The following is a 15,152-nucleotide window of genomic DNA, read 5'->3' as shown; positions in this document are numbered from 1 at the left end:
CGGCTCTAGGCACCAGCAAAACAAGCTGGTGCTTGGGGCGGCACATTTTTAGGGGCGGCATGGCCGGCGCCAGAATGCCGCCCCTAAAAATGTGCCCCGGCCGCCCTAGCTCACCTCCGCTGCTGCTGCCACGGCGCGCGAAACAGCTGATTCGTGCGCCGCTACTCGCCCTCCCTCCCAGGCTCTCAAACCTGGGAGGGAGGGGGAGATCCCGAGCGGCCGTTTCACGCGCCGCTGCTCCCCTTCCCTCCCAGGCTTGGGCGCCTGGGAGGGAGGGGGAGAAGCGGCGCCTGCGCCGCGGCCACTCGGAGTCTCCCCCTCCCTCCCAGGAGGAGGCAGGGCTGGGGATTTGGGGAAGGGGCGGAGTTGTGGCGGGGCCGGGGGTGGGGTAATTAAATGGGGTGGGGGGGCAAAATTGTTTTTGCTTTGGGCGGCAAAAATCCTAGAGCCAGCCCTACCCACGGGAGAGGTCCATGGATACCAGACCTGCCACTGGAACGTCCCTACGTACTGTCAGCGAGAGGACAAAAGACATTTGTTCTCCCTCGTCCCCGTGAAGTGGAGTCAGGCAAGTGGATTCCTCCCAACTGCTGAGTTTGCAGCTCAGAGCACATGGCAGGAGGGGAATCAAACCCCCAAACAAAAGAAACAAGCCGTGTCCTTGGGGTGAGATCTAAGGTGCAACTGAGCTGGGGGAAGTAGCGTGACCAGACATCCCGATTTTATCGGGAGTCTCCCGATAAACAAGCAATTTTTTGCCCTCCGCTCCGGCACACAGGCGGAGCCCAGAGGGGCTCGTGCCCCGACTCTGCTCCCTCCTTCCCCCATTGGATCCCTTCCCAAATCCCCACCCTGGACCCACCCCCAGCCCCGCGCCCTCGCTGCCCCATTGGATCCCTCCCCAAATCCCTGCCCTGGCTCCGCCTCTTCCCCAAGCACGCCACATTCCTCCTCCCTCCCAGGCTTGCGCTGATCAGCTGTATGATGGCGCAAGCGCTGGAGGGAGGGGGTGACACCAGCGTGCGTGGCACGGCCATGAAGAAAGTAGGGCCAGGGCAGGGATTTGGGGAGGACAAAATTGCTTGTTTGTCCTGCATCTCGAGCTGCGTGAAGATGGGAGAGGCTGCGGGGCGCCTGGCCAGGCTGCCAATGCCATGCCCAGACCCCGCGCCTGAGGGGCAGAGCTGCTGCCCACTGGCCCGCTCCCCTGGGGCGGCTGGCGGCCCCCGTTCCTCGAGGCCTCCCGTATCCCCCGGCCCCTTTGCCCAGCTGTTGCGCGTGCCATGCCCTGCCCCGAACCTCCCGGGGCTGCAGCGCAGGGACGGGCCGTGGGCGGGTCGGCGCTACAGGCTGTTCTTGTACGTGGGGACAGACTTGCCCCACGCACAGGGCAACTCGGTGGGGTCACAGCGGCCGCAGGCTGAGCACGCCCCAGCAGCTCACTTCCTAATCCCGGGGTGCTCTGTGCTACAGGGCAGAACTGCCGCCTGCCTGAAATGCTGCTGAATGGGCAAGATTGCACCAGCTGGGCACCTTCCCCTACGGGGGGAAGTGGAGACGAGGCGAGCTGGTGCGGGGGGGGGGGGTTGGGGGAGGGTCCGGCAGCTTTTGGTTTTTTTTTTCTGCCGCCCCCCTGCGTTACGATATTTCACCTTTGTCATCTGGTCACCCTAGGGAGAAGTGACTGGTCCTTTGGGACTGGGAGTGCCCTGAACCTTGCTGTGATCTGTGGTGAGTGACTAGCTACCACAAAGGTCGGAATGCCCCAGGGGACTGTCTGTGACTCCAGAGGCATCCACACTAGATAACTGGTTGCTGAGGGCTCAGTACAGAACTCCCAGCCAGCATGGGGGGGCGGGGGCACCCTGCTCCTCCCAGCCTGCCGAGAGCATTACCCTCCCTGCCTTGCCCAGCTGCTGACAGCGGAGACGTGGGAGCAGATATAGCCCCAGCAGGGAGGCAGGGCAGCGCCGGGCTCACCTGTGATGAAGGCTGGCACGCCCCAGCCCACCATATAGTAGAAGCGCATGGGGCTGTGGTTGATGTCCCGCACCTCAGTCAGCATGCGGTAGAGATGCAGTGCCTCCAGCAGGAGCCATGCGAAGGTGCACATGTAGAAGAAGTGCAGCAGGATGGCGATCACAGTGCAGGCAAACTGCGGGGAGAGCAGGGCGTTAGGGAGTGGGGGGAGCCAGCACAGCCAGGGAAAGGCCCCAGGACACCCCAGTTAGCGTGTGCCCCACAGGCTCTGGGGTGCCCTGCTGCCCCCAGCTGGGAGACTGCACACTGCAGGGTCTCCATGCCTGGGCTCAGGCAGCCCTGCCGGGGCTCCATGCGGAGGCACAGGGCCCAGCCGCCGCCTGCACAAGGGTCATGAGACCGCTCAGCACCCACCCCTGTGCCAGTCGCGCTGCAGGAGGGACCAAGGCAGGTCCAGCCCTCCCCCCACCCCTGCCCCCGCCCGCAGGCTCACGGGGACGTCGGCCTGGTTGATGCCCAGCAGGAAGACGAGCTCGGCGAGGAAGAGGGCGGCGGCGGTGTTCTTGCGGATGCTGTGCTGGTTGGCGTGCAGGGCGCGCAGGCCAGCCAGCACCAGGAAGGTGAGCAGGAGGCTGCCCAGTGTCACGGCCACAGAGGCGTAGGTGATGGTCTGCAGCGGCAGGATCTCCCCGTTCTGGGGGGCAAAGGGGGGCTCGTTGGGCAGCAGCCAGGCACCATGGGCCCCGCCCCGCAACCAGCTCGGGGCTCAGAGATCACCATAGCCCCACCCTCTCTCACATGGGGCCTGCCCATGGCTCCACCTCCTTGGGGATGGGACTCCTCCCCCTCTTACCCCTTACACTGTGGGCCCACCTATAGCCCCACTCCCTGGGGGATGGGGCCCCACCCCACCTCTAACACTGTGACCCCGCCCATGGCTCCACTCCCTGGCTTGGGGCCCTGCCCCCTGCCTGCTCACCTCTCTCCTGGAGATGTCCATCAGCACAGCAAAACTGGTCATGTGGCTGCACTGGCAGCTGACATGGCTCTCGTTCCTGAAGACCAGCTCGCAGCCCCTGGCTGACCAGCCGCCCGCCCCGCCGGGCCTGGGGAGCAGGAAAGCCAGAGTTGGGGGGGGCTCTGGGCTCGCAGGCCCTGTCACCTCACCAGGGTCCCCCAGAGCCCTCCCTCGCAGGGGGCGGGCTGGGCCCGGCCTGGGGGTACTCACAGCATGGAGTGATTCCAGAAGACGCAGATGGGCTTGGAGCGCTCCTCCGTCTCCAGCAGCCGGAATTGCACGGTGACGGGCTTCTCCAGCACCCGCAGTCCCCGCTGCTCCTCGGCGTGCACGCTGATGCTCACCACCGGCGTGTTGATGACGGGCCGTTTGGGGACCCTGCAGGAACAGCCAGGGCCATGGGACCCAGTGCCATGTGTCCGCCTCGCCTCGGCCCTAACGACCGGGACCTGTGTGCTCCGCCCACCCCAGCTACCTGCCCCCCGTCTGCCTCCCTGTGTCTCTGCTCCCCCCACCCTACCTGCCCCCCGCCTGCAGTCCCTGTGCCTCTGCCCCCTACAGCTACCTGCCCACCTCCTGCGCCCCCTGTGCCTCTACTCCCCCCAGCTACCTGCCCCCCGCCTGCGCCCCCTGAGTCTCTGCTCCCCCCAGCTACCTGCCCCCCGCCTGCGCCCCCTGAGTCTCTACTCCCCCCAGCTACCTGCCCCCCGCCTGCGCCCCCTGTGTCTCTGCTCCCCCCAGCTATCTGCCCCCACCTGTGCGCCCTGTGCCTCTGCCCCCCACCCGCTACCTGCCCCCCGCCTGCAGTCCCTGTACCTCTGCCCCCCACCCTACCTGCCCCCCGCCTGCAGTCCCTGTGCCTCTGCCCCCCACAGCTACCTGCCCCCTGCCTGCGCCCCCGAGTCTCTGCTCCCCCAGCTACCTGCTCCCTGCCTGCACCCCCAAGTCTCTGCTCCCCAAAGCTACCTGCTCCCTGCCTGCGCCCCTGTGTCTCTGCTCCCCCCAGCTATCTGCCCCACCTGCGCGCCCTGTGCCTCTGCCCCCCACCCTACCTGCCCCCCGCCTGCAGTCCCTGTGCCTCTGCCCCCTACAGCTACCTGCCCACCTCCTGCGCCCCCTGTGCCTCTGCCCCCACCCTACCTGCCCCCCGCCTGCGCGCCCTGTGCCCTCTGCCCCCCACCTGCTACCTGCCCCCCGCCTGCAGTCCCTGTACCTCTGCCCCCCACAGCTACCTGCCCCCTGCCTGCGCCCCCGAGTCTCTGCTCCCGCAGCTACCTGCCCCCTGCCTGCACCCCCAAGTCTCTGCTCCCCCAGCTACCTGCCCCCCACCTGCGCCCCCTGCGTCTCTGCTCCCCCCAGCTACCTGCCCCTGTGACGTTATTGACATAAACTGGGACCATATAGATCATTGTTGCAACCAAGGTCCTGTAGTGGCACCCAAATCTTGTATAAAGGGGGTCAAATGGGGTGTCTAGGACAAGGTTATGGTTTACTGGTTATGATTATGCTGTCTATATGTGTGTATCAGTTTTGTAGTTGAAGTTATGAATATGGGCTCTATACTGTCTGTATTTCAAACTTATTCTATGCTTCTGGGTGACATCCCAGACAAGCTGAGATTAGCTCTGCCTAGCCTGCTTGATGGCCCATTAAGGACCATCAGCTATACAATGGACCCATTGAGTGAAGGCAAATATGCCTTCAGACTCAGCAAAGTATGCAGGGACTGGCCCATGTGACTCCAGGCTCCATTTTGCTGTAATTTTCCACAGTAAGAACAAGGAGGTGTTCTTGCACCTGGAAAAGACTATATAAGGCTGATGCCTCATCTCCATTTTGTCTTCAATCCTGCTTCTTACCTCTGTAGGGACTTTGCTACAAACTGAAGCTCTGAACAAAGGACTGAGGACCCATCCCAGCGGGGGATGTATTCCAGAGACTTGATTTGAACCTGCAGTTTATTCCATCGCTGCTACAAGCCTGAACCAAGAACTTTGCCATTACTGTATGTAATTGATTCCATTTAACCAATTCTAACTCTCATCTCTATCTTTTTCCTTTTATGAATAAACCTTTAGATTTTAGATTCTAAAGGATTGGCAACAGCGTGATTTGTGGGTAAGATCTGATTTGTATATTGACCTGGGTCTGGGGCTTGGTCCTTTGGGATCAGGAGAACCTTTTTCTTTTACTGGGATATTGGTTTCATAACCATCTGTCCCCATAACGAGTGGCACTGGTGGTAATACTGGGAAACTGGAGTGTCTAAGGAGATTGCTTGTGAGACTTGCGGTTAGCCAATGGGGTGAGACCGAAGTCTTCCTAGTCTGGCTGGTTTGGTTTGCCTTAGAGGTGGAAAAACCCCAGCCTTGGGCTGTAACTGCCCTGTTTGAGCAATTTGTCCTGGTTTGGCACTCTCAGTTGGGTTCCGCCAGAACCGCATTGTCACAGCCCCCCGCCTGCGCCCCCTGTGCCTCTGCCCCCTACAGCTACCTGCCCCTCCTGTGCCACAACTACCTGCCAGAGGAGATGTGGGGAGGGTCCCAGCCCAGTTCCCAGCAGGGCCGTGGAGACCGAGCTCCCCTGGGGACCCTGCAGGGCAGGGCCATGGCATGTTGGCTGAGGGTAAACAGGGGCCTTCACTGCCTCTCCCTGCCCGACCCTGCACCATATTCTCCCCAGTGCCCCCTCCCCCTGGGCTCCTCTCCCCAAAGCCCCCCCAGCTCCTTTCCCCAATGCAACCCCCCCCCCCCCGGCTCCTCTCTCTAATGCCCCCCCCGCGCCTCTCTCCAATGCCCCCGCCGGCTCCTCTCCCCAGCACCCCCCCCCCCCCCCCGGGCTCCTTTCCCCAGCGCTGTGGGTACCGCAGGCTCCGCTTGTCCGTGTCGTACTGCTCCGGCAGCAGCCCTGCCAGCGTGCGGTAGATAATCACACTCGCCACGGCCTGGCCCTCACTCAGGTTCGGATGCCTCTTGTGCCTGGTCACCAGTGACGGCTCCTCCTCCTCCTCTGCAGAACTGGGGGGCTGCTTGGCACTGCCCATGGGTGGGTCTGGAGGGAAAATCAGGGTAGGTGCGAGCTGGGCCGGACCTTGCTCCTGCGAGGGCAGCATAGACCCAGGCGAGGACCAGTCCCACCGCACTCCCTGCACTACAGGCCAGTGCCCGCAGAGAACGTCAGGCTGTGCCATGTTCCCCCAGGGCTGCAGCGGGTCTAGGATTACAGCCCAGCCCTGGGTTCCCCCCAGCTCTGCCGGTGCCCCTCACTCCCCACCTGCTGCCCCCTCAATCCCAGCCCTGGGCGGGATCCCCCCAGCTCTGCCAGTGCCCCTCACTCCCCACCTGCTGCCCCCTCAATCCCAGCCCTGGGCTCCCCCCAGCTCTGCCAGTGCCCCTCACTCCCCACCTGCTGCCCCCTCAATCCCAGCCCTGGGCTCCCCCCAGCTCTGCCAGTGCCCCTCACTCCCCACCTGCTGCCCCCTCAATCCCAGCCCTGGGCTCCCCCCAGCTCTGCCAGTGCCCCTCACTCCCCACCTGCTGCCCCCTCAATCCCAGCCCTGGGCTCCCCCCAGCTCTGCCAGTGCCCCTCACTCCCCACCTGCTGCCCCCTCAATCCCAGCCCTGGGCTCCCCCCAGCTCTGCCGATGCCCCTCACTCCCGAACTGCTGCCCCCTCAATTCCAGCCCAGGGCTCCCCCTCCAGCCTTCCCTCAATCCTGGTCTCCCCATAGGTGCTGCCCAGCTCCACCCCCTGCTGGTGCCCCCCGGTGGGGCACTGCCACTGACTCACCTTTGCCCTCGGGCGCCCGGAAGACGGTTTTGGGGAGGATGACGGTGGTTTCCAGGTCCGCGGGCTTCTTGCCCTGCAGTGCCTCGTAGTGGGGCAGCTTGGCGCCAGCGAAGTTCCCCTTGTCCAGCCGCACTACAGAGATGACTGGCGGAGAGACCCCCCATGAGGGGCTGGGTCTGCCGATGGCACAGCCTTCCCCCGTCGAGCTCACCCCACCCTCCTGCACATGCTGGCTCCCAGCTCGGCCCCATCCACACCCTGCACGGCTCGGCTGCCTGGACCCAGACCCCAGCCACCGCCCGCTGCCGCCCCCCTGCACCACACACAGGCCTCCCAGGCTGGGCAGCCAAGCCAACATATGGCCATGATTCTGGGAGCCCTGGAGACTCCCGGGCCCAGCCATGGGGGCACCGAGTGCCCACCTTCCCCGGACTGGGGCTGCTCAGGAGCGAGCCCTGTGGGGGATAAGGCTGGGCTCCCTCACACGCTAGGGCTCCCCTTCCAGCTCCCAGGCACAGCAGCCAGCACCCCCTGTGGAGCCAGCACCAGCTGAGCCATGATGCACGGGCTGGGGGAGATGTCCAGAGAACCTCTCGCCCCGCCGAAGCCCATGAGCTGCCTGCTGGGGGGGCCTGGCTCTGGGGCTGGACAGGCCCCCCAGGGCCTCTGTAGCGAGCCCCCAGGCCCAGACAACTGCTGCCCTCACTGCACATGGGCACAGCCGGGCCCACTCAGAAACAGCCCACCCTCATGACAGCCACGCCCCCATGCAGCAGCCATGCCCCCCACGCAGCGGCCACACCCTCACCGATGTTGGGCGTGACGAGGGTGAAGGGACTCAGGTAGGTCTGGCGCAGGTTCTGGCCCAGGGTGCTGGCGTAATCCTCGTAGCGCTTCAGCAGCCAGGCCGTGCCGCCCTCCGTCTGCTGGATCAGCTCCCAGTGGCGCTTGTTGCTGGGGTCCAGCAGGGCACTGCCCACCCGCAGCAGGTTCTGTCAGGGTGGCATCATGAGCACGGGGCCCTGCTGGGCTGACACACGGGGCACCCCCGGGTCGGGGTCCAGAGCACAGGCCTGGCTAGGCACTGCGGCAAGCAGGCTCGTCACCATGGTGACCGAGCGCCTGGGTCCCACCCCTCCGGGGCTGAGCCAAGGTCGCGGTTCGGGTCTCAGTGGAGCCATCTGGGGATCCAGTTCCATGGCTCTTATGCTGGCGCCCAGCACCGTGGGGTCAGGGTGTCTGGGGCCCTGCCCAACCTGGGGGACCCGCCTGCCTCTGGGGGACCAACCCAACCCCATGGAATCCGCCCAACCTGGGATCTTCCTGCCCCTGGGGGACCCGCCCAACCTCATGGTACCCACCCATCCCGTGGGACCCACCCAATCCTGTGGGTTCTGCCTGCTTCATCTCCCCAGACGGGCATTTTGCTTGTGGGTGTGAGGGGGAATCACCTGCCCCAGGCCACAAGAGCCCCAGGAGTCCCCTGGACAGCCTGCACCAAGTGACACTGGGGCCCCACATCCTTCCTGTCAACCCCCTGCCCATGCACCTGCCACCAGCCATGCCCAGCCTGTGTCCTGTAAGGCGTCACCGAGCTGCCCAGCCACCCTCCACCCATACCCAGGGGCAGCCCGGACAGGCATGGCAGTGCTCAGAGTCTTTCCCAGGTTCCCGTGCCAGCTGCTTTACACGGGGTCAGTCTCCAGCTTGCCCCATGGGGCACACGTGTGGCCCCAGCAGGGGAGCATCCTCTGATCACAACAAGCCCCCCGTGCCCATGAGCCAAGGTCCCTCCCTCTCTAGGCAATGCCACCTGAAGCCCCTACCCCTGTGCCTGCCTGGCAGGGCTTCCCTGCGCCACCCCAGCTGCTCTCCCGACCCGCTGGCACCTCGGTGAAGTGGACGTCCTGTGTGGCGGCCAAACCAAAGCCCTGCTGGTGGCTCTCATGCTTCAGGAGGCGGGCGCAGAGCTGGTACGCCACCCGCACGTCACTGCCGAAGTAGCTGGTTGTGTGCTGGGTGGCATTGTGCAGCTGCAGGGCTGCCTGCTGCACCAGCCCCGGGTCCAGGAGCGACTCGTTCCGCAGCAGCCGCTCCACCTGCACCAGGCAAGGCAGTCATCAGTGCTGGGCACTGGGGCACCGGAAGGGGCACGAGGGGCCTCAGACCAAACATGGCCTGGGGGACTCAGGGTCGGGCACATGGGAGGCAGGGGGGCCTCAGACTGAATGCGGCCTGGGGGCTCAGGTCCGGGCACTGGGGAGGTGGAGGGGCCCAGGCTGAACGCAGCCTGGGGGCCTCAGCACTAGGCACCTGGGGGGACATGAGGGCATGAGGGGCCTCAGACTGAACGTGCCCTGGGGGGCTCAGGGCCAGGTGCTGGGAAGGCAGGGGAGTCCCAGACCGAATGCAGCCTGGGCTGGGGAGAGGCCTCATGGCTGAGGTCCAGCTGCCTTTGGAGCCCAGCTCTCATGATGCCCTCCCCAAGGATGGGACTGGTCAGTTTGTGGGAAAACCCCCTCTGATTGGCTGCCTTCCCCACTGCCCCGTCTCCTGGGGAAGGGCAGCCAATCAGAGCTGCTGCAGGAAGCTGGCAGAGCCCCCCCACCCCGATACCTTTGCATGGGGGGAGCTAAACAGCCCAGCAGGTCCGGACCTTCCCCACAGTGAGTGACAGGGCAGCTCCTCAGCCCCCAGCACCCCCAGCTTGGGAGAGGAGGTGAAGCCTGAGGGGGGCTGGGGACAGAATAGGGGGGCCAGGATGAAGTGTGGGGCAAGGCAAGGGGAGCCTGGCAGCTCCAATGGCCCCTGCGCTGGGGCTGGCCCAGAGCACAACACGACCTCGTCTAAAGCGCCTGGTGCTGGGGGGCCAACTCCTGTGGGGCTGCCCGTACAGGGAGCACCACTCCCAGCATGCACTGCTGAACCGCACCCCAGGCCTCACCTCTCCAGGTGGAGCAGTGCATGCTGGGGCCCCCTGGAGTCACAGCCAGGGCACTGGGAGCTGCCGAGGGGCCCTGACAGGGCTGGGTCTGGGCTTTCCGGCTCTGAGAGTGCTGGGCAGACACCACTTACCAGGCTCCGGAGCTGGGCGAAGGGCAACGAGGTGCAGTTGAAGAGGTTGGGAGCCAGCCAGCCCTTGTGCTCGTCACAGTGCCGCACCGCGGTGCCTGTGGGAAGACAACAGGGGTCACCATGGGGCGCCCCGGCCCTGTTATCCACCCCCTGCCACCAGCGAGTCAGCGCCGTCCTGCGCCCCCAGCTCCTGAGCAGGCGGGCACAGGGCATCACGCTGCAGCCGTGGCACGAGGGCGCATCGAGCACCATCTCCCATCGCAGTGGCACATATTTACCGAAGGATCCTCGGGGGCAGGGCGACGCGGCGGGCAGCCCAAAGCGGGTGCGGGGCCACCAGATGTTGGCTTCGATGGCACGGGGGCAGCTGTCGTAATTCACTGCACGGCAAAGAGGCAAATCAGAGCAAGAGCCCCGCGGTATCCGGGCAGGTGCCCCAGCTGGGCAGGTCCAGGGACCAGCTTTACCTCAGTGTGCTCAGGGGAGCCCTGGTTGGGGGGCACACGGGCCACAGGACAGCCCCGGGTTGGGGGGTTGCTATCACAGACCCTGCCTGGACAAGGGCCTGCCGGGGGCTGGGCAGGCAGCGGGATCCATGGGGAGTCTGGGGAACAAGGGAGTCGGGGGGACGGGACATCACCCGGGGCCATGGGCCACATTCTGGCTGGGAGACCTTGGCAACCGGCGGCCCAGAGACCCCCTTCGCCAGTGGGGGGGGGGGGCAGCAGGGGGCCCACAGTTCAGGGGCTACTGTCCGTTCAGCCCCCTGCTGATACTGACAGCTCCACCCTCCAATCCCAGGGTGGGGCGGAGCTATCCAATATGACCCCACCCCCCCAGCAACTCCTTTATTTCCTGCTGCAGGGTCCCTGCCATGCCCTGGGGACTGCGTCCTCCTATGCCCTGGGCGCCGGGCCTTGCCATGCCCTGGGGACCAGGCCACACCATGCCCCGGCGGCTGAACCCGTTGTGCTCTGGGGGCTGGTCCCTGCCATGCCCTGGGTACTGGGCTCTGCCATGCCCTGGGGGCCAGGCCTCACCTCACCCTGGGGACCGCGTCCTCCTATGCCCTGGGGGGTCGCACCCGCTGTGACCTGGGGGCTGGGCCCTGCCCTGGGGGGCGGTCCCTGCCATGCCCTGGGGGCTGCACCTACTGTGCCCAGGGGGCTGGGTCCTGCCATGCCCTGGGGGCCGCGTCCCTCTGTGCCCTGGGGATCGCGTCCCACTGTGCCCTGGGGGCCAGTCCCTGCCATGCCCTGGGGACCGCATCCTCCTATGCCCTGGGGGTCGCACCCGCTGTGCCCTGGGGGCTGGGCCCTGCCCTGGGGGGCGGTCCCTGCCATGCCCTGGGGGCTGCACCCGCTGTGCCCAGGGGGCCGGGCCCTGCCATGCCCTGGGGGCTGCACCCACTGTGCCCTGGGGGCCGCGTCCCTCTGTGCCCTGGGGATCGCGTCCCTCTGTGCCCTGGGGACCGCGTCCCTCTGTGCCCTGGGGACCGTGTCCCACTGTGCCATGGGGACTGGGCCGACCTTCGCAGCCGTTGGCGGTGACCTCAGCAAAGGGGTTATCACAGCGGTCGCAGCGTCGCCCGATGACGCCTGGTTTGCACTGGCACTGCCCTGTCTCGGGGTCACAGAGCCGCGCCAGGGAGCCTGTGGGGTAGCAGTCGCATAGCAGGCAGGAGTCGCTGGCCAGCGGCCGGTAGTGATTCTCCTGGGGGGCAGAACACAGGATGTTAGCCCCAGGGGGCAGCTGGCAGCCCTGGGCAGCCAAATCCCATTTATCGACCAGGCAGCCCACAGGTCGCTGCAGGGCTCGATCCACCCATTGCCTCCCGCCCCATGGGGCTCCTCTCGGTGGAGGGGGAGTACAGCCCCCACCCATCCAGCTAAGCCTGCTGGCAGGACCTAGTTAGTGCCAGGGGAGAGGCGGGGGACTGACTCGCCAAACTCTGTTCACGCATGGACCCCCATACAGCCAGCAGGCACTGCGACCGACCATGTCCCGCTGACAGCCCCTCGGCTGTCTATTGCCCAGGCCATGGGCAGAGCCATTCTATGGGGCAGGTACCACCAGAGCCCAGCAGCCCAACCCCACCAGCACGCGCCCAAGGCTGAAGAGGGCAAAAAATCTCACAATCCACCTGGGCCCTCAAACTGCCTCATGAGAGTGCTTGTCCCAGTGCTGCTCAGTTCCGGGCCCCTGCTGGAGCCCTTCTGGGAACCCAGCGTGGGTGGGGACACAAGGCCCAGGGCCAGAGCCGAGCAGGGGACGGGCAGCACAGCCAGACTGCAGCGGGGGGGCTGATGGGAGGGGCAGAAGGAGCTGAAAGCCCTGGAGCTAAGCTCTGGGTCAGTGGCACTGCCCAACAGTGCTATCCCCCCAGCTGGGCTGAGCACCCTCCCCCCATCCCCCTGCAGTGGTATCCCCCCCCATACCTCCACTCCCCCTGCAGTGCTATCCCCACACACACCTCCCCAACCTGCAGTCATGTCTCCCCCCAGCTGACCCAGGAACCCCCTAAATCCCCCTGCAGTGGTACCCCCCATACCCCCACTCCCCCTGCAGTGCTATCCCCACACAAACCTCACCAACCTGCAATGGTATCTCCCCCCAGCTGACCCAGGCACCCCCCACCAGTCCCTCTGCAGTGGTATCTCCCCCCAGCTGACGCGAGCACCCTCCCACTCCCTCTGCAGTGGTATCTGCCCCCAACTGACCCGCCCCCTCCCTCCCGCAGTCTCCCTGCAGTGGTATCTCCCCCCAGCTGACCCAGGCACTCCCCCGCATCCCCCTGCAGTGGTATCGCTCTCACTCACCCTGCAGTGACACTCCCCACTGGTTTTGTTGCAGTCAGGATCGAAGCCTTTGCTGATGTCACAGTTGCAGGGGCCGCACATGGGGTGCCCCCACCACCCCCGCGGGCACGGCTGGTCAATCCTGCGCAGAGCAGCCCCAGCTTCGTTACCTGCATCCACATGGCACATGCTGTCCCCCCCCCCGCCCTCGCTGGGCACCCGGCACTCACTCGTGTGGGCTGCAACTCCCCCCCGCACACACTCACTCTTGGCACTGCTCCCACACATGCCTGGCACATTCACTGCATATGCACAACACACACAACGCTCCCGACATGCTACCAGACACTGGGCACACACTGCCTGTCCCTGCACTGCATGTACACCCAACGTACACCCAGCGTACACCTACACTGCACACACACCCAACATACACTACACTGCACACACACACTCACTGCCCACATTTGCACTGCACACACACCCAACACACACCTGCACTGCCTGCTCACACTCACTGTGCACATGTACACACATACACAATCACCACATAACCTGCACTGCACACGCAAACACTGTGTACATCAGCACTGCACACACACACTGAACACCTGCATGGCACACACACCTGCACTGCGCACACAGACACACTGACTGCATACACCTGCACTACACACACACACAAAATCACTGAGTACACCCACATGCCATCCACACACAAATACTGCATAAATCTCTACTATATGCACACACACAGCATACATGTGCAGTGCAAACACACACTCACTAAGTACACCTGTATGGCACACACACTGCATATGCCTGTACAGCACGCATGCACACACACACCCTGAGTGTACACTTACACTGCACACACATAGTCACTGAATACACCTGCATAGGGCATGCACACTCACATACTCACTCCATATCTCTGCACTGCACACATATGCACACACACATAGTGTACACCCACATGGTGCTCTCTCATACACATACACACTGCATACAGCTGCACAGCACACCCACAGAGTTAGGGTGACCAGACAGCAAGTGTGAAAAATTGGGATGGGGGTTGGGGGGTAATAGGAACCTATGTAAGACAAAGCTCCAAATGTTGGGACTGTCCCTATAAAATCAGGACATCTGGTCAACCTACACAGAGTATACACCTGCACTGCATGCACACTCACTGCCTACACCCCCACACTGCACACCCAGTACTACGTCCACACAGAGCACACCTGCACTGCATGCACACTCACTGCCTACACCCCCACACTGCACACCCAGTACTACGTCCACACAGAGCACACCTGCACTGCAGACTCCCCCCCACCCCCACCCCACGTCCTGGCATCTCACTTGTTTTCGCAGTAGGGGCCGAAGTAGCTGGGGGGACACTCGCAGGTGTAGCCGTGCGGGGCGCTGGGCTTGCGAGTGCACGTGGCCTGGTGCTCACAGGGGTTGAGGGCACACACGTGGGCACAGCTGTCTCCATAATAACCTGGGGCAGGAAGGAGGAGACACCTGGCGGTTCAGTGTCCCGATGCCCCAACCCGGGGCTGCCATGGCTGCCCGCCCCTGCTGGCTGAGGATGAGTGATGCGCCGAGCATGCGGCACCAGATCCGGGGTGGCCTTGGCCCCAGCTGTTCTCCAGAGGGCTGGCCAGCCATAGGGTGCCCCTCATGTGTGATCAGCTCCCCACAGCTCCCCAGCCTGACTGAGATGTGCCCCGCTGATCCCAAGGGGCTCCTGAGGGCTATACTGGGTGGGCGGGCAAATACCCCTGAAGCTGCACATGGGCTAGAGCCGATCCTGTGCACAGGGATGGCCAGGCAGCAGGTGACCCCCCCCTGCACCCCCCCGGTGCGGGCACCGCAGGGCAGAGAACGCTGCCCCCCCAACCCCCGCCCAGCTCCTGGCCCCTCACCTGGGTCACAGCTGCAGGAGAAGCTGTCCCAGTCGTCGTTGCAGTAGCTGTTGGCTGGGCAGGGGCTGGAGTCGCAGGGGTCAGGGACACTGCAGCCACGCTCCACGTTCACCTGCTCGGCCTGGTTCACATTCAGGGCCACGGCACTGGCCGCCGTCTCGCCGATCCGCACCCCCTGCCAGGGCACAAGGGGCCCCGGTGAGCCTGGCATTGGCCCCGCCTCCCTTCTGCCTCCCCCCCCCCCCCCCCCGAGCAGGCCCAGAGCCCCACCGAGAATGGGCCCACAGCCCCGCTGAGAACGAGCCCACAGCCCCACCGAGAATCAGCCCACAGCCCCCCCCAAGAATGGGCCCACAGGCCCAGGGCCGGCTCCAGGCACCAGCACAGCAAGCAGGTGATTGGGGCGGCCAACGGAGAAGGGCGGCCCATCCGGCTCTTCGGCGGCAATTCAGCGGTGGGTCCCTCACTCCTTCTCGGAGCGAAGGACCTACCACCGAATTGCTGCCCAAGAGCCACAGATCACGATCGAGGCTTTTTTTTTTTTTTTTTTTTTTGCTGC

General features: G+C 64.7%; 1 protein-coding gene across 2 annotated transcripts in view; it reads right to left on the bottom strand.

Moving 5' to 3' along the window:
- Positions 1–15,152, bottom strand: part of CELSR2 (cadherin EGF LAG seven-pass G-type receptor 2) — a 63,900-nt gene that overhangs the window by 10,301 nt on the left and 38,447 nt on the right. For both annotated transcript variants that reach the window (XM_054026828.1, XM_054026829.1), the window contains exons 12-25: positions 14,594–14,768; positions 14,025–14,166; positions 12,681–12,801; positions 11,391–11,574; positions 10,140–10,241; positions 9,862–9,956; positions 8,676–8,885; positions 7,595–7,778; positions 6,787–6,930; positions 5,863–6,049; positions 3,209–3,376; positions 2,960–3,086; positions 2,474–2,674; positions 1,981–2,155 (exon numbers count right to left, since the gene is read on the bottom strand). In XM_054026828.1, coding sequence (XP_053882803.1) covers positions 1,981–2,155; positions 2,474–2,674; positions 2,960–3,086; positions 3,209–3,376; positions 5,863–6,049; positions 6,787–6,930; positions 7,595–7,778; positions 8,676–8,885; positions 9,862–9,956; positions 10,140–10,241; positions 11,391–11,574; positions 12,681–12,801; positions 14,025–14,166; positions 14,594–14,768 — 2,215 coding nt within the window. The remainder of the gene's footprint in view (positions 1–1,980; positions 2,156–2,473; positions 2,675–2,959; positions 3,087–3,208; positions 3,377–5,862; positions 6,050–6,786; positions 6,931–7,594; positions 7,779–8,675; positions 8,886–9,861; positions 9,957–10,139; positions 10,242–11,390; positions 11,575–12,680; positions 12,802–14,024; positions 14,167–14,593; positions 14,769–15,152) is intronic.

Source organism: Malaclemys terrapin, chromosome 4 (genome assembly GCF_027887155.1).
Source record: "Malaclemys terrapin pileata isolate rMalTer1 chromosome 4, rMalTer1.hap1, whole genome shotgun sequence".
Classification (NCBI taxonomy): domain Eukaryota; kingdom Metazoa; phylum Chordata; order Testudines; family Emydidae; genus Malaclemys; species Malaclemys terrapin.
The sequence above is the reverse complement of the archived record's forward strand: the minus strand, read 5'-3'. Positions and strand labels throughout refer to the sequence as shown.